The sequence below is a fragment of the Geotrypetes seraphini genome, chromosome 9 (assembly GCF_902459505.1).
Source record: "Geotrypetes seraphini chromosome 9, aGeoSer1.1, whole genome shotgun sequence".
Lineage (NCBI taxonomy): Eukaryota > Metazoa > Chordata > Amphibia > Gymnophiona > Dermophiidae > Geotrypetes > Geotrypetes seraphini.
The window spans coordinates 92,735,712-92,757,541 of NC_047092.1; the positions used below are offsets into that span (position 1 = coordinate 92,735,712).

A 21,830-nucleotide genomic window follows, 5' to 3' on the forward strand; every position below is an offset into this window, starting at 1 on the left:
AGCATAGTCAGATAGGGATGTTTGATTAGCAGCCCAAAGATCAGCTTGAAGGATGAATTTCCAGCAGTGTGGCAATGAATTCTTTGTTGAATCCTTTTTATTAAGTTAAATCCAAAAATGTAACAAGAATTATACAATCAAAGCAGCATGAACAGTAACACCCCCTCCCCCTATCCGGAACATCAGTTGTTAACCCAAATCAAAAATGTAGCTACCATCAGTTTAGTAAACGACTACGTGCTCTATGTGTCAAGGTTGTGCAAAAGGGTAACCAACATTGTAAGTATAAATTGCCCTGTCTAGAGTCTAATTGTCCAATAGCCTGGCAATCCAGTCCAACCTGCTGAATCATTGGTATCCTCCAATGAGTGGGGCCTTTATCTCCACCTCAGCCCTCAGGTTTCGATTTGGCTGAGGCGGTTTTCCCTCCCATGTCCCACCCATTAACCGGCTTTAAGAAGTGCGGCAAATGCTAGTGCACTATTTCTTTAACTGATCCCCATAAGTGTTGTGTCCTGGGCCCAGACCACCGCGTAGAATCTTGTTCACGCTGCTCCATGCTTCAGAAGCGTTCCATTAAAACTCGCCTTCTCCAACAAAAACTACTCTTCATTACCGTGGATGCATCACAGGTACCTTCAACACCATCTAAACCCTCAATGTCAAAAGCATCACCATCGTCTGAGGTACCTGCTTCCATGTTGATGTCTCAGGCTATTGCCCCATCAGGTAAGCCAGCTAAGAAGTCACCAGCTTCCCAAACGGTGTCTCAGGCCACTAAGGTACAGAGTCAAGTCGTACTGGCCAACCAGAGGCCATTAATGAGGCTCGCTTCAACGTTGAGGGGTGCATCTTCATCCATGTCATCTTCTCCGGAGCGAATTGCGGCACCATTTATACCGGCATCCAAGCCACAGGTATTGGTATTTTCAAATTGTTTTGTTTTTTCAAATTGTTTTATTAGGATTTTATATACCGCCTATCAAGGTTATCTAAGCGGTTTTACAATTAGGTACTCGAGCGTTTTTTCCTATCTGTCCCGGTGGGCTCACAATCTATCTATCAATCTATCGATGATCTCTTTAAATTGGAGTTTGGAGATATGTTCCAGATGGTCACTCTCATGTCAGCTCCTCCAGTACCAGTCCAGCCTAAGCGTTTATCCATGCGAGATGCAGGTTCCATTACTGCCTCATAGGTACCGCTTTCTTGGCACCAATCATCATCGAGCCATGCTTCTCGGCATCGGTCTTCAAGACACTGGTCTCTTTAACCAAAGCATTGCTCCCCCAGGTACCGGTCTCCTTCACCTAAGCGTCGCTGCTCAAAGTTTTGGACACCTTCACCGAAGCATTGTTCTTCACGGCACTGATCACCTTCTCCTGAACATATGCAGAAGAAGCATCATTCTTCTGGGCATAGATCTAGTCATTCCAGACATTCGTCTCCACATCTTCCATATACCACATCTGGCAAGCATTCTTCTAAGTACAAGCATATTTCTCCCAAGCGCTCAGACAAGCGCAAGAAGTCTGTTTCAACTGCTTCATTGAGTCAATACCGCCCAAAATGTAGGTACCGTTTTCCTTCCATTCTTGTGGATTCAGATCTACATCTCCAGTCTGTACACGAGGCATCTCCATCTTCTACAGAAGCTTATGGTTCCTGGGTACAGCATTCTCCTCGCTCTACTTCCCATAGGGAGCCTTCTCCTTCTGAACCAGTCTCTTTTACCCGTTTTATCAGGCAGATGAATAAAGACCTGGCAGTAAAATTGGAGCCAGATTCCAACTATTTAGAGTGTATGGAGAGCATGGATATCAAACATCCTCCTAAGGAACTACTCAAGCTTCCTTTACATGGTATCCTAAAAGAAACTCTTTGTAAGAATTGGGATGCCCCTTATTCTGTACCAGCTGCTCCCAGAAACCTTGACTGTCAATATAGGATCATCCCTATTCCTGCTTTTGATAAACCTCAGCTCTCTCATCAATCTCTTGTAGTGGAGTCCTCTCTTAAAAAATTTGTTCCTTCTAAAATCTACGCTACTGTCCCTCCAGGATGTGAGGATCGATCAATGGACAGGTTTGGTAGACATCTCTACCAGGTCCATGCTTGCTAATAGAGTCATAAATTACAACTTTTAATTCACTTGCTATTTGAACTATTGGGTCAAAACTATGCCAACTTACTTAAAATATCTGCCATCAAATCGGAAGTCAGAGTTTCAGCACATGTTCCACACTCTTTAACAGCTCAGGCAACACATGGTGCAATCCTCTTACAATGCCTTTGAGCTATCTTCTAGAACAGGTATGTCCAACAGGTAGATCACGATCTACGGTCATTACAACCAATCATTTGAACTACCCAGTTGCTCAACACATAGGCAAACCTAGGGTAGACATGTTCTGGAATAATTTTACCACCCCTACCTGGCAACAATTCTGCAAATTTTATTCAAAATATGCTGACTCCTACTGCAAATTAGACTGTTGCCCACCAAATATTATGAAACTTGCTCCAGTCACCTTCAAAGCCAAATTACATAATTGGATTTCTTCTCTACTACTGTCAGGCACTTTTCCCGAGGCCTTAGGCCAGATCCTGATCACTCCGATCATAAAAAATCCCAAGGAATCTATTAAGTTGACATCGAACTACAGACCCATTGTGAGCATTCCATTTTTTTTTTTTTAAAGCTGATGGAAGGTCTGGTTAACCAGAAATTAGTAACCTTTCTGGATAAATTCAGCATACTACATGACAACCAGTCAGGTTTTTGTTCTGGGTTTAGCACGGAAACAGTTATTGCCTCACTGCTAGATTCCCTCCATAGCTTATTTAGTCAAGGTACAAGTGCACTAGTCCTGCAATTTGATTTAAGTAACGCCTTCAACTTAGTCGATCATGTCATCCTAATTGAATGCCTGGAGTCAATTGGACTTCCGGGTAATGTGTTAAAATGGTTTCAGGGTTTTTTGAGTAAACGATCATACCAAGTTTACAGTGACAACAAACAATCCTTCAGCTGGATTAACTCATGTGGAGTCCCGCAGGGTTCCCCCTATCCCCTACACTATTTAACATCTACCTAGCCTCATTGGGGAATCTATTGTAAAGCTTAAAAGTCAAATTTTACATCTACGCCGACAACATTACTTTAGTTTTTCCCCTAACAAACCTGACTTCTGAGACGAAGAACCATCTGGCATCTATATTAAAGCAAATTGATCAATGGATGGCCAAATTCAAATTGAAACTTAGCTAAAAAAACAAACAAATTCTTCCTAGCGAGCCCAAATGACAAACTCAAAGATTCCTCAATTTCCTTGAATGGTCAAGTCTTTCCTATTGTTGCAGTAGCGTACCAAGGGGGGAGGGGGGGGGCGGTCCGCCCCGAGTGTACGTCTTGGGGGGGGGGTGCACAACTGGCTGTTCTCACTGCCTCTAACGTCGGCCCTGCAGTTCCGGACTTCCCCACACCTGCTTCCCCCCCCGATCGCTATTATTTTAAACTTTATGGCAGCCGCGGCGCTGTATTAATCGAAGGAGACTTCTAACCTCGGCCTGCACCGGAACTCTTCCTGCAACAGCAACTTCCTGCCTAGGCGGGGGTGGGGGGGGAGGGAGCAGGTGTGGGGAAGTCCGGAGCTGCAGGGCCAGCGTTAGAAGGACTAAGAGCTGATGGTGCCGCAGGATCCCGCTGGGGGGAGGGAGGAAGAAAGAAGACTAACCGAAGCATTGACAATTTGGGGCGAGCAGGTGTGGGGAAGTCTAGAGCTGCATGGGAGAGTGTTGCTGTACCCAGCTGGAGTGAGAAGGAAGATGAGGGAGGGAATGAAAGGAGATGCCAGGGCTTGGAGGGAAGGAGGAAGGTATGCCAGACTAAGGGAAAAGGAAGGGGGAGATCTCAGAGCATGGAGGGGGAGGGGGAGGGAAAGATGGAAGGAAAGGAGAGAAATGCCAGAGAATCAGGGAAGGGCTGATACCAGACTGTAGGGTGCGAAGGAAAGAAAGGAGAAGAGAGAGATGCCAGAGCATAGGGGATGGGTTGGTGACAGAGAGAAAAAAATGGAGAGGTGGCAGAGTTGAAATCAATCATGTACAAAGGAGAGAAGGGGCACAGGATAGATAGTTATGAAAGGAGCATAAAAAGAAGGAAGATGTATGGAAGAGAGAGAAGGCAGACATTGTATGAAAAGGGCAGAGAGGGCAGTGACTGGAAGGGGCAAGACAGCAGATGAACAGTAGGTGGAAGGGGTAGAGAGAGGGAAAGACACTGAATGGAAGTGTGAGGGAGAGGGGGAGCAGACGCTGGAAGGAAGTGGGGAGGAGAAAGAAAAAAGGGCACATGCTGGATTGAAGGACGAGGATAGAGTTAGTTACTGGAAGGGGTGAGGAAAAGAGGTGGCAAGCTTTAGGTAGACAGTAAAAAAGGACATTGATGAGAGGGTAGTAATAATGTAATCTAGACAGATGCAGAAAATAAATTGAAAAGGAAAATGAGGGAAAAAGGGAAAGGGATTGCAGAGGAGAGGTGTGGGAGAGGGAAGGAGAGGAGAGAGATGCCAGACCAATGGGGATGAAAGGAGAGATGGAAGGGGCATAGAAGGAGAGAAGATGCCATATAGGGGAAGGGACAGTGGATGGAAGGAAGAGAGTTACAAGAAGATGAGGAAAGCAGAAACCACAGAAGACAAAGGTAGAAAAAAATTTTCTATTTATTTATTGCTTTAGGAGACGTGTCACTGTTTCTGTGGTGTTGCATTGTATGCAGAGTCCAGCATCTTAGTGGTTCAATTTAACCTTTGTCTATGTATTTCTATTTTATCCCCCCTTTTACAAAACTGTGGAGCGTTTTTTAGTGCCAGCCGTGGTGGTAGCAGCTCTGATGCTCAGAATTCTATGAGCGTCAGAGCTGTTACCACTATGTCTAAAATCCACACTACAGTTTTGTTAAAGAGGGAGGGGTTAGTTTGTGATGACATATTCCATACTAGGTGAAGGTGTTTTCTGTGTTCTGTGTGTTGGAAAGACATGGTTTTTTTTGTTAGGCTTGACTGCAGGATTGATCTGTACTAGTCTGGCTTATTTAGTTTTACAATGGATGTATTGATGTACTGCTCACTGCAGTATTGCCTTTTCCTAGGTACTCATGTGTGACGTGTGGCTTGTTACTAAAAATCATGTTTTTTGTACAGATGGGGGTGTGTGTCAAAAAACGATGGGCCCTGGGTGTCACATGTGCTAGGTATGCCACTGTATTGTTGATTCCATTAAAATTCTGGGAGTGACTCTGGACCGTGACCTTACCCTAGAGGTACACACAGAGTTATTGGTTAGAAAAGGCTTCTCGACATTATGGAAACTAAGAACCATCAGAAAGTACTTCGATACAACTTAATTCCGCTTACTGGTGCAATCCTCCATTCTAAGCATGCTCGACTACTGCAACATCATTTATTTGGGGTCTTTCAAGAAAACCATTCAAAGACTCCAAATTATCCAAAATTCGGCAGTACGACTGATTTTTGTCATAAAAAAATGGGACCACATAACGCCCTGTTATCAAAAACTTCATTGGCTGCCCCTGGAGGCAAGAGCCCTGTTCAGATTTGCCTGTCTTTGTTTCAAACCCATTCTTGGTGTGGCCCCCTACGTACTTGGTCTCTCATTTCAACTTGGATTGTTCTATTAGGTCTACATGCAGAGTCCATATGTTCACCCATCCAACAATAAAGGCCTGCCGATACAAAAGATACCTGGACAAAAAAGAAAATACTGAAATGTATGTTTAATATTATTTGTTTAACAGAAGGGTGATAATATATGGGATTTACCTCCTCCTTTACAAAGCCGCGTTAGCGTTTTTAGCGCCAGCCGCCGCAGTAACAGCTCCAATGCTCATCGAATTCCTATGAGCTTCCAAGCAGTTACTGCTACAGCCGGTGCAAAAAATGCTAGCGGGGAAGGGGGTTAGTTTTTGTAATAAAACCTAAAATGCTTGGGTCACAGTAGGTGTGTTTTTATTAAAAAAAAAATTAGTAAAATTTATGAAATAAGTTATATTAAAGAATAGAGAGAGGGTTTTTTTTTGCAGATGGACTGTATTGTGAACTGAGTGAAATGTCACTTTTGTGACCCGTATGGGTTAATGGCTCTGACTCTGAGGCTCTTTCCCTATTGAATAAAAAGAAGAAAATAATTTGAAAACCCAGAGCTGATTAATGTTCAATATAACCCCTGTTAAGTGATAACATAATTATAGTGGGTTGATTTATGATATTATAACCCACATATGAAAATATATGTCCTGGTGCCTTGGAGATTACCTGATAGTGGTGAATAATATCAATTTATTTCTGTGAAAAGCCAAGATAGTTGTCCTCGTTGTGATTGGTAATGAAAGCTGCTTTGGAATAGTGACAGAAGTATCCAATACTAATTTTATCTATCCATCTTATATTTTTAATTATTATTATTTTTTTAATAGCCATGAAGCTAATGACAGCTCTCGTGAATGTAGCCCTAAACCTTAGTATCCATCAAGATAATACTCAGAGGCAGTATGAAGCAGAACGCAACAAAATGATTGGTAAACGAGCCAATGAAAGGCTGGAGTTGCTGTTACAAAAACGGAAAGAGGTAAGCTCTTTGTGAGTGTCATGGATTTAATTATAGTTACAGACTAGTTAACTGCCAATAGTTGAAACTATGTTTCTGTGAGTATCATCCCTGCATCCCTTTTTAGATTTTATAATGGAGCTTAAAATCTTAAGTGACATATTCTGCTCAACTGACACCCTGTTCTCCAACTGAATGAGGCATTATATTTGTAACCAGTCCAGAAGTTGCAAAGTCTGCTCATCTAGTAGAGACAAAAACACTCGGCTTTCTGAGGCTACATGGTATCTCAGAGGCGAATCAGAATTACTTTGTTTCTTTTCTTCCATCTGCTGATTGAGAAGCATAACTTACAGGTTCTGAACTAGTCTGGTACAGATGCTAAAGAAAAGTGTTGGCTTGTTTTTAACATTGAAATGTCTTAGATAAATTTGAAATTATTTAGAATTTTATTACTTTGTTTTAAAACAAAGGCTTGTACCTACCAATTTAGACTACTGGTTGTTAAGTTAAAATATGCAAACAGTGGCATAGTCAAGGGTAGGGCCTCGGTAGCCCAGGCCCCCCCCAGTGGCAGCACACATACTATCCAGCATTTCCCCCATCCCACAGCTTATACAGTCCAGTGTGTCTCTCCATTTTCTCTTCCATGCACTAGAAGGAAAGATTAGGTACTTACCTTGATAATCTTCTTTCTAGTGCACTAGGCATATCATTCTGGAACACCTGGGTTGTGAATCTCTGAATGCGAGGTGGCAGGCCTAGATTTCAGAGAAGACCCAACTGTGTGCAAGTTGTTCAAGCTGTCAACACGTTTAGAGATCATTACTTAGTCCCTTCAAAAATTAAAGTTAGAGTCTTCACAGACTACTGACCAATTAAATGAAAGCAGATAAAAACCTTTCCAATGTGCCCATCCATACCATTTACTATCTCTTCCTCTTTATTAGAACCTATGTACTTGTCTCAGAGAAAAACTGTACTGTACTCATAGGTGCTGTCTGAGTTCATCTCTTCCTCCCCCAACACACACACTTCCAGCATGTCTTTGTCCTGGAAAGAAACAATTTAAAAATGCCTAGGATAAACATAGGAGGTGCCTAAATAGAAAGGTGATGGAATCAAATGACTGTTGAGGTGTTAAGTTAGGCAACACCTCAACAGTTGGGAACTAAGGCCAGTGCTACACAGACTTCTGTGGTCTGTGTGCCGCAAATGACTAAAGGCAGATGGGATTGTCTTCATATATCACTTGATTTCCTGTATAATAGGAATGGTATGCTTGAACCAAGGGTCTTTAATCCGCTCCCGCGAAAACGATGCAGGAGAAACTGATCAGAAACTTTTTAGTACCTCCTCCTTCTCCTTGTTTTCTGCTGCCCTCAGTCAGTTATTTTTTTCTGTAAGCGAGCCTGCAGGAACAACTTTGATCTTCTCTATTTTGTTTGTTGTTTTTTTTGCAAGTTGTTTTGTGGATTTTGCACGGGACATCATGTTCCAGTTAAGCTCTGATGACTGCTCATCCTGCTTGAGAGAGCAGACTTCAGCTGACAGGTGGACCTGCTCAGCCAGCCTGCTTGGACTGTGGAACTCTGGGTTTTCCCCTACTGTTTGCTCACTCCTTTACTTGATCAGGAGTGTTAGCACAGACTGTATGGACACCAATTGCATATCTTTGGAGCGCACACTTTCTTTCCCCCTCCTTGTGGCGTTTGGATCCTAGTCTCAGGATTGAGGCTCAGTCTAGCAGTAGCCCGACTGGTTGCCAAAGATTCAGAAAAATCAACTTTACTGGTGGTGGAGATCCTCTCCTGTTTCCAGCCACCCTTAGAGGAGCTGAGGCAGGCTGCAGTACTTCTTCCCAGTGTCTGGTCTGTGAGTAGGGCTGTCACAGCCTACAAGGTAGTTTGGGGGGGGGACAGAGGGGCCGGAATTTGGTGTTTTGTGGTTTTATTTTGATGTAACTTTGTTCCCCACTCCAAAAATCCAAAAATTGCTGTTTTGGGCTGTCCTTCTATGGAGTTACAGCTGCTTTTTCAACGGGAAATCCTGGTGGTGGCCATCTTGGATTTTTCCTGATTTGAATTCTTAGTTCTCAAATTTCCTTAAAATGCCTCATTTTTTATTCTAACCACCATGGATGGAGTCCTCTAGCTCCAATATCATGAATTCATATGAAGTTTGCTCTGGTTAGGCAAGGCAGAAACCTCGGGTTTAGCTTCTGGCCATCTAATTAAAGCTGCCAAGAGATTGTTGGGATGGTTAGAGGACAACTTTAGCTTTTTTGAGTCCCGGAATACGGTGCCAGTGCCTGGTTAGGGCACTGATAACTCCAAATTGAAAAAAAAAAAACCAAAACGCTCTATCCCTCCTCATGATGGGGTTCTCATTCCTCTATGTCCTTTACACTTGACTTTGTGAACTTGCTTTGGCCAGCCTATGTCGGAAGCGCTAGCACATCTTGTGAGTCAGTTGGAGAGCAGTTGGTCGCACAGCCTTCCCAATGTCCCGCATCTGTTCCTCTGAGAAGACATGTACCTCCCCCCGGACTCCGACAGTTGGTTGGATGGTGTTACTGAGGATGATGATCTGGATGCTTTTCCTCTTTCCCATACTGAAGCCTCAATCAAGGACGATGCAATTTTGTGTGAGGTAGATCAGGGAGTAAGTGCTGCTGCAGACCAAGATGAGGACCCCTCTGTTTGCAAACTGTTCTAGTCTGCTGCTCTGACGGACCTTCTTATTAAGTTTCTGAAGGAACTCAAAATTGATTCTCATTTGCCTCATGCTCAATGTTCTCTGCTTAGTGGGATACGCTCTCAGCCTACTGCCTTTCTGTGACATCCGGATATGAAAATTCTGATTTCTGAGCACTGGGATAACTCAGAGGGCTCCCTTAAGGTGTCAAAAGCAATGTCCAAGTTATATCCTATGGACCAAGAATTCCAGCAGAAATTTGCTATGCCTAAAGTGGACTCATTGGCTCATGTGACAAAGCACACATCCATGCCCAGAGAGGAGGCATGGTGCTCAAGGATCAACAGGATTGTAGGCTGGACCTGTTGTTCAAAAGGCAGTTTGATGCCTTTACACTGGCAGTTAAGGCTGCTGTGGCAGCTTGCTTGAGCATGCCATTCTAAGTTGCGTGATGGAGGAGTGACTTCAGAGCCACTGTCCCAGCTTTTGCTGGTGGGAGTAGACTATGTGACTGATGCTCTGTATGACCTGCTTCACATAGTAGGCAAGGTCTTTGCTTATTCTGTGTCTACCCGCTGGATTTTGTGGATCAGACATTGGGCTAGGGACTTCTCATCCAATAGCCTTCCTTTCAGGGGCAATATGCTATTTAACCAGGGACTGTATATCGCATGACTAGTGTCCAGGACCGCCATTCAGAATCTAATCTGGACAGCAGGCCTTGGGCTGTAAAACGGCAAACCCGTGGGTCCTTTCGAGGCTCATGCTGTTCATGTCTGTTCTCTGGATCCTCATTCAAGAGATCCTTTCAGAGCCCATGATAGAAGTTCACTGGGATTAGAAAGTCCAGGTGGACGGCCCAAGAAATCCCAATGACGCCAGGCTTCCAGCCCCTCTGTACAAGATCGGAGGTAGGCTACAGCACTAGAGACTTGGGAAACTATCAGGACCAACCAGTGGGTGCTAGTGGTTATTAGGGATGGCTACAAGTTAGAGTTCACCCGCCCCCTCTCTGCCTACTTCATGGACTCCAGTGAGGGCCGACCAGAAACAGCCACCCAGTCTAGGTGACCCTAAACAGATTTCTAGATATTAATGTGATCGAATGGGTGCCAGATATAGACTTGAGCTCCAGCAGATACTCCATATCTTTTGTCATGTTAAAGAAAAGCTCTGAGGATTGGAGGTTGATCCTTGACCTCAAGTACGTTAACACTGCTCTCAAAGTGCCCCATTTTCAGATGGAGACGTTTTTGGTCGGTCATTGCTTTTGTACAGCCAGGCCTAGGCAGTCGCCTAGGGCAAACTGAAAAGTCCTGAAGATACCCCTGGTTAGAGGGGACACGTCGGAATCCCAGTGTTTGTCACACGATAGCTCTGCGCTGAGGAGTGTTGGTGACAATATGTCAAGCGGCGACTTAGTCATCTCTTGACACTTTCACCAAGTTTTTTATAGGGTGGACGTAATGGCACAGAAGGACTCCTTATTTGGAGCTTCTGTTTTATGGGCAGGCTTTTATCCCAGGACAAACAGGCAGGTATTCTCACATATGGGTGACGTCACCAACGGAGCCCGGATGCGGATGCCTCACAAGCAGACTTGCTTGAAGAAACTCAAAGTTTCGAGTCGCCCACACCGCGCATGCGCGAGTGCCTTCCCGCCCAGAGCAGGGCGCGTCTCCTCAGTTCTCAGTTTTCCACGGAGCCGAGAAGTCCGTCTTTGACTCTCTGCGTTTAACTTTGTTCCTCTGTGCCTTCTCTGAACTGCGGTTTGTATTTTTTTCTTCACGAATCGCTGTTCTTATTTTATTTCTTTTATTTTTAGTAAAATAAAAATAATAATTGTTTTCTTCTTCTGTCTGTTTTTCAGGATAAGCCGCTCGGCCGCAGCCCGAGGGCTTTGATTTTGCGGCGGCTATTTTTCCTTCTATGTTCCGGCCTGCATGGACTTCAAGAGGTGTAGCAAGTGTCAGCGCGCGATCTCTCTTACGGACCCTCACGGATGCTGCCTCAAGTGCCTTAGGCCGAAACATCATCCTAGGTCGTGCCTGCCTTGCCAAACACTTCAGCTTTGTGCTTTCAAGCGTCATTGTATTTTGGTGGACAAGCTCTTCGAGATGGAGTCTTCTACTGATCCCTCGACTTTGAAGGGGTCCTCGGCCTCGACTCCTACCGAGGCCCCTCCTGCGCCTACTGCTTCTACCTCGAGCCTCAACAGACCTTTGTCATTTGCAGCGGCTCTGTCTTCGATGTCGCCTACTGTATCTTCCCCTGTTTCCTTAGGTCAGATAGCTCAGCAGTCGGTTCCACTAGTAGTGATTAAAGTGTCTAAGACTCCCAGGTCGAAGCACACACACTACCTCGAAGGAACCTCCAGCCAAGGCAGGTGATCTGGTTTCAGACGCGGATCCATCCTTGCCGGCTTCTTTCTAGACCATGTTAGAGAAGCAGTTTATTCAGTTCCTTACTAACATGGGACCCAAACTGCTTCCTCTTATCCAGCCTGGGCATTCCGCAGACTCCCGCGAGGTCGATCCACTTCCTTTACCCCAGTCTAATCTTACACACACTTTGCAGGGAGCAGAGTCTCTGCGAGTGTTTGGTCTGGCATCCAAGCACGTAAAGCAAGGAGCAGATTCTTTGTGAGTGCCTCGACGGGAATCCTCACACTCTATACAAAGAGCAGAGTCTTTGGAAGTGCATCGAGGTTCTTCCACCAAGCCTCTGGAGTCCTATTCATCCGATGGCATCAGCTGCTCTTGTCTCCGAGGCGAAGTCTCCTCGATCCTCGAGATCTGGTTCCAGACACAGTTCTCACCGACGTTCGAGGCATCCTTCCAGGCATAGTTCTTCTTCTAAAGAACGACCATCTTCCTCGAAGCCTCGATCTACTCCAACCTCGACCAGACCACTGACTCCTCGTTCGAGGTCTCCGATGCCGGACCTTGAGGATATCCCGGTTTTGATTGCCTCGTCCAAGTCACCAGGTTCCTTTGATGCCTTTTTCCCTGCCGAAGCTTCATCTTCGACACAGGCTGCCTCGACGTCCTCGAGTCCTTCTCGAGGCAAAGCATTGGCAAATCAGCTATCTTTCTCGTCTTTCCTTCGTCAGATGGCTGTGGACTTGGATCTTCAATTAGATACTGGCTCCAAATACTCTAAGGAGTATCTAGAAGTCATGCATCTTCCTCAACCTTCGGCAGAGTCTCTTAAGCTTCCATTTCATAAGCTTTTGAATCAGACTTTTGGTCGATGCATGGAAACACCTTTTTCCATACCAGCTGTTCAAGGCAAATTGGACTCTAGGTATAAAACTGTGCTTCGCAAAGGATTTGACAACTCACAGTTATCTCATCAATCCCTCCTTGTCAAGTCCTCCTTAAAGAGGTCCCATCCTTCCAAGGTTTATGCCACCGTTCCTCCTGGAAGGGAAGGGAAATCTATTGACAAATTCGGACGTCGCATCTATCAAAATGCTATGATGTCCTCTAAAGTCCTCAATTATAATTTTAAATTCATCACTTATTTTGAATTTCTTATTTCTTTATTACCGAAGTTCTTGCATTATCTGGATATTCAAATGCACTTTGAATTTCAAGACGTTATTGCTTCTTTGTCTCAATTCCGTTTGCATCTCATCCAATCATCTTATGATACGTTAGAGTTGTCTGCTCGAGCAGCTGCTTGCTTTGTGGCTATGTGTCATCTTGCCTGGCTTCATACCATTGACATGGAGCCTAATCTTCAAGACTGCTTAGCTAATATTCCTTGTGAAGGCAATGACCTCTTTGATGAATCTATCGAGGCAGCCACCAAGAAATTGTCTGACCATGAAAAATATTTTGCTTCAGACCTAAACCAAAGCTAGCTCCTGCCAAGCCTGCACGCCCTGCTCTTATCTATCAACGGCGTTATGCTCCAAAGCTGGCTCCTTACACTCGCCCTCCTCTTAAGAAACAGCAACCTCAGAAGCAACAAAAACTTCAACCTTCTGCTGCACCTAAGGCTTCTCAGCCTTTTTGACTGTTTACAACAGAGCATAACCTCCACCATTCTGACTCTCTCATTTTCCCCCTATAGGAGGTTGACTCCATCATTTTTACGACTGATGGACGTCAACATCTTAACTGTACGCTCACGTATGTAAGAATTAAGGGTCGTTTCCACTGAAATTAGGTGTTCCTTAAGAGAGCGGGTCGGTTTTTACTTGTATTGTCTTTTTGCTTCTGCCAATTCTCGCTCAAAGCGGACTATTCCCCTAGACAAACGTCGATTTCTGGCTATAATATATGCTATACAATCCCCTCTAAGGACCACCTTAGCCGTACTCCAAAACAAAGTGGGGTTTTGACGATGCTGACCATTAAACTCTTAAGTATTCTTCCCATTTAGTTGTTAAGTATGATTTAAAATGGTCATCAGAAAACAAGTAGCTAGGAAATTGCTAGCGTGCTGGGCCTCGTAAGCCAGAACCCACATTCACGTCTATCCAAATCAGCGCATGGTCTGATATTACCGCGGGCCCTATAACCGCAGAATCAACATTTAGAAAAGCCCTACTCGTAAGAATATAATCTATTCTAGAAAGCGTTCCATGCGCACGCGATCGATGTGTATAGTCCCTTTCTGTTGTGTGTAATAAACGCCAGAATCCAGTGTGGCGCAAAGATACGGGATGCCCCTTGTTTGCGCTCCTCCTATATATTGCCTCGAAGAGGAGCGATCACAGCTCGGGTCTAAACTTGGTTAAAATCTCCTGGAAGGAATATTGGGTCCTTCACCCGCTCCACCAACAGAGCTGTGATACGTTCGAAAAAGGAGTGGCTATATATATTGGGAGCATACACATTGAGAAGATAGAACGAGTAAGTGCCCACTATCAAATATAGCAACAAATACCGTCCCTGTAAGTCTCTTTCTACTACTCAGGCTGTATAGGGCAAGGATATACGTATTAAGATTGCTACGCCTGCTCACTTCTGTGGTGAAGAAGCTGTATAAACTGCGCCCACCCAAGGTCTCCCCAATTTAGCGTGTTCCACATCCATTAGGCAGGTTTCCTGCAGGCAAGCTATATCGACCCTATGTTGTTTCTACTGATTTAGAATTTTAGTTCTTTTAATAGGGGAAGTAATGCCTGACACATTTCAAGATATAATTCACATTGTAGTAGCTATAGTCTTGTAAAATGAGGGTAAGATCTATCAGACCAAAATGAATGCCTCCATAACAAGCCGTCCCAGGCTCCCAGCCCAACCCGAGACAGCAAAGTTGGTCTCGGGACCAGCCCGAGCACAACCAATCTAAGAATGGTTTCCATTTGCACATGTAAAAATAACCAAACATATTTATCTGGACCTAACTGCCCATATATCCTGAAGATGATCATATACAACCAAAATGTCAAAAGTCTTCCACCCAGTCCCACCCCAACCCCAACTCCCCCAACCACCCTCCCTGCCCTTCCCCCATCCCTCATTCCTGGTCAAGCACAGCTATAGGCCCACTCCAAGGTGGTCCTAGAGGTGTGAGAGATCACAAAGTGATGCCTCCCCAGGCCCCGAGTCTCCGGCCAGACTCTTTACAAAAATAATCTCTATATCTACCCAAACAGTAAATGAATAATTGGTGACATAGCATTAGCACTAAGTGAAAAATAAAATGTCAATAAAAATAGAACCTGTCATATCTTAACCTACAGAACCAATACATTAAACATGGGTAATATACAGAGCTGAAGAGTCATTGTCCCCTCAAATTCTGGGTTCCACGACTCCCCGTAGCCTCCATTTGGAAATATCAATGACCTCCCCAGTTTAATAGTCAAACAAAATCAGCATTCCCAATCAGTTAGGGTCTGGTTGGTGTAACACATGGGTGTTCAAATAATTAGCTGCCTCCAAGGATGAGTCAAAATTATGCCATTGGCCCTGATGATGGATGCGCAGAACTGCAGGATAAAGGAACATAAACCTTATCTTTCCTTTTCTCGGTCAATGCCACAGAATAATCCTGAAAAATACACACTTCAGAGTCCTCATATTTCAATGAGTCCCGTATTTGCTTATATTTGCGCAGGATTTCAATTTTGTGGTTGTAATTAAGTAATTTGGCGATGACCATTTTTGGGTGTGTCTCCCAGGCTTGCTCCCTGCCTAATCAATGAGCTCGTTCCAGTCATATGGGGCCCAGTCCGTCCCGCATGGGAAAGGTATCTGTCAGCCACTTTTCCATGGCCTGTAACAGCATGGATCCAGATACCGTCTTCGGTATTCCCAAAAAGCGCAAATTGGATCTGCGGGAACAATTTTCTAAATCTTTGAGCCTTGCAGCCTGCTTACTTGCCATATCTTGCAAGTCCTTAATGGTTTTATCATGGGCCCCTTGCGTGTCATCCAGCTGTGAAACTCGGGTTTCTAGTTCTGTTGTGCGGCGATTGGTGTCTGCCAACATATTTTCTAGCTGCATTAATTGTTCAGACAGGCGGTCAATTCCCGGCTGCATCGCCACTGTGACTGCCTGCGTGACATCCCGCAGCGCCTCTGGAGCAAGTTGGGTGACTGCCGTGGATTTTGCCGGCACCATTTTGTCTACTGCTTGCTGTGGCCGTTCGCGGTCTTTTTTGGCTGCTCGCGTCGCCATTGGTAGCGCAGGGGACAATAAAAATTTGTCCATGCGCCGATATAATAATGTTTGTTACCTCCCAGTGGGCTCTCACACCGTGCGGGGCAGCAAAAACCGATCAGCAGTGACTCAGGGCCTGGGAGCTCAGGCAGCACATGTCTGGCTCAGCTTACTGCATCTTGTGATCTCCCTCAGTTTGGGATGTATACCACCCAGTCCAGCCTATTTGCTGCTGTTCACTTTGTCAAATTAACCTATTATATTTTTCAGCATTAGAGATTTGTTTGAGTTTCTCTGATTCATCAGAATTGAATACCATTTCTGGCACTGGTAACTCCCCCAAATGTTCCTTGGTGAAGACCGATGCAAAGAATTAATTTAATCTCTCGGCTATGGACTTCTCTTCCCTGAGAGCCCCTTTTATCCCTCAGTTGTGCAGCGGTCCAACTGATTCTCTTCCTGGCTTTTTGCTTTTAATATACCTAAAGTTTTTGCTTTCTGTTTTTGCTTCCCACACAATCTTCTTTTCAAAGTCTCTCTACACCTTCCTTGCATTTGACTTGACATTCATTTTGTGGTTTATGATTATTTTCTATCGGATCCTTCTTCCACTTTCTGAAGGATTCTCTTTTAGCTCTAATAGGTTGCTTCACCTCACTCATTAACCATAGTGGCTGCTGTTTGGTTTTCCTTCCTCCTTTTTTAATACATGGAATATATCTATTATCCCAGAACAAGCAGGCAGCATATTCTCACATATGGGTGATGTCATCCACAGAGCCCCGATGCAGACAGCTGCACAACAATCTTGCTTGAAGAACTTTAGTAAGTTTGTGACTGACTGCACCATGCATGCGCGAGTGCCTTCCTGCCTGACGTACGGCGCATGTCTCCTTAGTTCTAGATTTTCTGCGGAGCCGTGAAGTCCTACTTGGTTCGTTCTGCATACTTTCTAATGCCTTCTCGCTGCGGGATTTTTTCCCTTCGGGTTTGTTTCTTCATATTTCTTCTTCTTTTTACTTAATAAATTAAAAAAAAATTCTTTAAAATAATTCTTTTCTCTTTTGTCTTTTTTCGGTCGCTCTCGATGGCGGGGCCTTGTCCTTCGCCTTAGTCCTCAGACTTTAATTTGGCTGAGGCGGTTTTTCCATCCATGTCCCGCCCAATCACGGGCTTTAAGAAGTGTAGCAGGTGTCAGCGCACAATTTCTCTAACTGACCCCCATAAATGGTGCATCCAGTGTTTGGGCCCAGACCACTGTGTGGAGTCTTGTTCGCACTGTGCCATGCTAAAGAAAAGGTGCATTAAAAACCGTCTTATTATCTATCTTCAAAACCTGTAACTACTCCACATAGTAACTGTATTATCCAGGGCCGCCATCAGGGCAGTACTACTGGTCCTGCATTCAGGGGCCCGGAGCTGACAGGGGGCCCGGGCTCCCCCAGGGTGCTAGGCAGTGTTCTAAGGCAGGGGCGCCAGTAGCTCGCCAAGGCAAAGTGAGTCGATCACCCAGGACTCACTTTGCCTTGGTGATCTATCGGGCCGATCAGTCTTCCTCTCCCCGACGTCAATTCTGCAGTCGGAGAGGAAGTTCGGGCCAGCCAATCGCTGCCTGGCTGGGTGGAACTTCCTCTCCGACGGCAGAATTGACATCGGGGAGAGGAATGCTGGTCGGCCCGAAGCAGGGAGAGCATGCGTCGGCGTCGGCTTTGGGGCCTGTTATCCATTGGTAGGTCCTGTTCCCCAATGGCAGCAGCAGTGGCAGTGGCTTGGGGAACGGCAGGGAGAAAGAAAGAAAGGGGGCAGGCAGGGAGACAGAAGGAAAGAAGAGAAACAGAAAAAAAGAAAGGGGGCATGAAGAGAGGAAGAAAAAGTTGGGGGAGGGAATGAGGTATGGAGGAGAGGAAGCATACAGGCTGAAAGAAGGGAAGAAAGATTGGATGCACAGTCAGAAGAAGAAAGTGCAACCAGAGACTCATGAAATCACCAAAGGTAGGAAAAATGATTTTATTTTAAATTTAGCAAAGTGGAGGCAGTATTACCACAGTTTTCAAAGGAATTTGCCCAAATAACTTAATAGTTAACTGAGTAAATTCCCAGAGATGAAAACTTCCCTTAACTTACTATGCATAGTTCTGAATTTATATCTGCTGTCTATATTTTACAATATGGTCCCTTTTTACTAAACAGCAATAGTGGTTTTTAGCGCAGGGAGCCTATGAACGTCAAGAGCAGCGCTGGGCATTCAGCGCAGCTCCCTGCGCTAAAAACTGCTATTGTGGTTTAATAAAAAGGATGGGGGGTATATTTGTCTAATTTTGTATGGTTGTTACTGAGGTGACAATGCATAGAGTCATCTCCCTTGACCTCTTTGAAAAAAACCCAGAATAGGAATGATAATTAACATTTTCTCAGTGTATAGTGTGCTTTGTGTTTTTTAATTTTATTGTTGGTAGATCATTTTGACTTGGTCATTTTAAAGTAGCTCACAAGCTCAAAAAGTTTGGGCACCTCTGAGCTAGAGTGTTGAAACTGTGTATTTCTATTTTATCCCCCCTTTTACAAAACTGTGGAGCATTTTTTAGCGCCAGCCGTGGTGATAGCAGCTCTGATGCTCAGAATTCTATGAGCGTCAGGGCTGTTAACACTGTGGCTAAAATCCACACTACAGTTTTGTAAAAGGGTGAGGGGTTAGTTTGTGATGACATATTCCATAATAGGCGAAGGTGTTTTCTGTGTTCTGTTTGTTCAAAAGACATGGTTTTCTGTTAGGATTGACGGTGTGGGATTGATCTGTGCTGGTCTGGCTTGTTTACATTACATTACATTACATTACAGATTTCTATTCCGCTTGTACCTTGCGGTTCTAAGCGGATTACAAATTAGGAGACTGTACAATTTCAGGAATATTACAGTACATAGAATCAGGAATGTATCAAGTTACAATTGTTAGTCTGGAAGTTTCCAGGAGAAATTTAGAGCACATAGTAGATAAATAGTAGGTTGTTGAAGTGAGTTGTACAATGTTTAGGTATAGTTATGGTGATGGTGTTCGTGTGTGTATTTTCTAGTGCTATGTTGAGGTTAGATGATGGAAAGTATTTTTTGAAGAGATGAGTTTTGATTTCTTTTCGGAATTCTTTTATGTCTATTGAATTGATCAGTAGATTGGAAATGGTAGTGTCAATTTTTGCTGCCTGTGTGGCTAAAAGGCTGTCGTATAGTTTCTTGCGTCGTGTACCTTTGAGAGGAGGGTAAGCGAATAGGTTTTGAGTTCTCCTTAATCTGTGTGAGAGATTACGGTGTAGTCTTTTGTTTAGGTAGCTGGGTGCTGTTCCGTGTGTTACTTTGTATAGTAGACAGTAGAATTTGAACTGGGATCTTGCTTTTATTGGTAGCCAGTGTGAGTCAAGGTAAGCATTGGTGATGTGGTCAAATTTGCTGAGGGAGTAGATGAGTCTGAGGGCCGTGTTCTGAACAGTCTGTAATTGTTTTATCATGTAGTTTGGGCATGATAGGTATAGGCTGTTGCAGTAATCTACTATGCTTAGTACTAGGGATTGTACTATTATCTTGTATTGATCTTTGATGAAGAATTTTCTTATTTTTCTTAGGTTACGCATTGTGAAAAATGCTCTTTGGATGATTTTGTGGATTTGGGTCTGCATTGTGCAATTTCTGTCTAGTTGAATTCCTAGGATCTTGAGTGTGCTTTGCATTGGGTACTTGATTGTGTTTAATTCCAGTTCTGTGCATGAAGGTTTTTTTTCCTTCTCTAATAGTAGGAATTTAGTTTTTTCCGAGTTCAGTTTCAGTTTATGACTTGACATCCATTTTTCTACCGTTTCCATTATTATTTTCAGGTGGTTTGTGGATAAGGGGTCTTGTATGTTGAAGGGGATGAGGATTGTTATATCATCCGCATAGCTGAATGATATTGTGTATAGGGCGTCTAGGGTATTGCCCAGGGATGCTATGAAGAGGTTGAATAATATAGGAGATAATGGTGATCCTTGTGGTACTCCACATGGGTTTGACCATGGGTCGGATAGATGCTCTTTTGACTTGACTCTGTATGTTCGAGTTTTAAGGAAGCCTTGGAACCAGTTGTGAACATTACCAGAGATTCCTATTGCATCTAATGTCTGGAGTAGTGTGGGGTGGTCAACTAGGTCAAATGCAGTAGAGAGATCGAGTTGAATGAGAAGTAGTTTGTTTCCTTTGCTAAGGTGTTGTCGGGCTGTGTCTAATAGTGATATCAGTAGAGTTTCTGTGCTATGGTTAGATCTGAATCCAGATTGGGATGGATGCAGTATGTGATGGATGCAGTATGTGGAGAGATATTGTGCGACTAGGCCTTCTGTTAGTTTGATATATAGTGGGATTGAGGCGATTGGTCTGTAGTTTGTAGGATTGTCTATAGGACCTTTGGGATCTTTTAGGATAGGAGTAATTATGATTTCTCCTAGTTCCGGTGGGAAATGACCTTCCCTTAGTGTAGTTTGAAGCCATAGTGTGAGGTTGGCTTTAAATTTGGTGGAGGCTGTAGTTAGTAAGTATGGGGGACAGTTGTTCAGGTCACATGATGATTTGCTGTATTTTTTGTAAAGTCTGTCCACGTTTGACCATTGTATCTTTGGGAAGGTTGTCCAGATCCTGTCTGCTGGGATTGTTTCATCTATTGTGGGATTGATTTGTATTTCTTCTAAGTTGATTCGTGAATTGTTGAATGTGGATCTGGTTGTGATGATTTTGTGTTTGAAATAGTCCGCTAATTGGGTGGCTGTGGGAGTTTGGTTTCCTTGGGTGGCGAGAAATGGTTTGATGTCGGTGAGGTTTCTTACGATGTCAAAAAGTTTTTTAGTGTCTGGTTTTTCGGTGCCGATGAGTTTAGAGTAGAAGTTTTTTTTTTTTTTTTTTTTTTTTTTAATTATTTATTTATTCAATTTTCAAAATACAATTCAAGATTTACTTGTACAGAAAGCTTTAAGTCAAGAAAATAAAACCACAACAATATTATAAATTCAGGAATACCAATTAACTTAAATCAGCTCAAGTCCACAAATGATCCAAAATGTAATTATAAACGGAAAAAAGCAAATAAATATTATTAAAGAAAATAATGCAAGTCAGCTGGTAAGGACATCTTAAATATTCTATACTCCTCCATTCTTTTCCTTCTCTAGCCGAGAAAGAGAAAGGAAAGTTGTCAACTGGTAAGGCTCAAAGAAAACATATTTTGGGGAATTATATTGTATAACGCATTTACATGGATATCGCAGGAAAAAAGTTGCTCCAAGAGCTATAATTCCCGGTTTTAACATAAGAAACTCTTTTCTTCGCCGTTGTGTGTCCCTGGCTAAATCTGGGAACATTTGTATTTTGAGTCCCATAAATTCTTTTGCTTTATTTTTAAAGAAAAGTCTCAAAATCCAATTCTTATCCAATGTTAAAGCTAAAGTTGCCACTAATGTTGCAGGAGTAGCCATTTCTTTATCTGATAGTTCCAGTAATGCCGATACATCTATTGGTCCATGGTTATCTTCCTGTTGCTGAATTTGATTTTTCTTGGGAAGATAGTACACCTGTGTAAATGGAGGTAATGAGCCCTCAGGAACTTCTAATATTTCCGTCAGGTATCGTTTTAACATCTCTCGCGGAGTAATTGTTGTAATTCGTGGAAAATTAATCAGTCTGATTTTGTTGCCTCTTGAAAAATTTTCAAATGTTTCAATCTTCCTTCTTAAGTTTACGTTGTCCTTAATTAAAGTCTCTTGAAGCTGTTTGGAAGATTTTAATTCATTTTTGATACTGTCTAAAGATGTATTTGAGTCAGCAATATCTTGCTTTATTAAGGTAATTGTGAGCAGGATCCAAGATGG

At 43.6% G+C, this 21,830-nt stretch overlaps 1 protein-coding gene across 1 annotated transcript in view; it reads left to right on the plus strand.

Moving 5' to 3' along the window:
* Nucleotides 1-21,830, plus strand: part of STAG1 (stromal antigen 1) — a 2,074,316-nt gene that overhangs the window by 583,426 nt on the left and 1,469,060 nt on the right. The window contains 1 exon segment of the mRNA XM_033958034.1: nucleotides 6,497-6,648. Within this exon segment, the coding sequence (XP_033813925.1) occupies nucleotides 6,497-6,648 (152 nt within the window).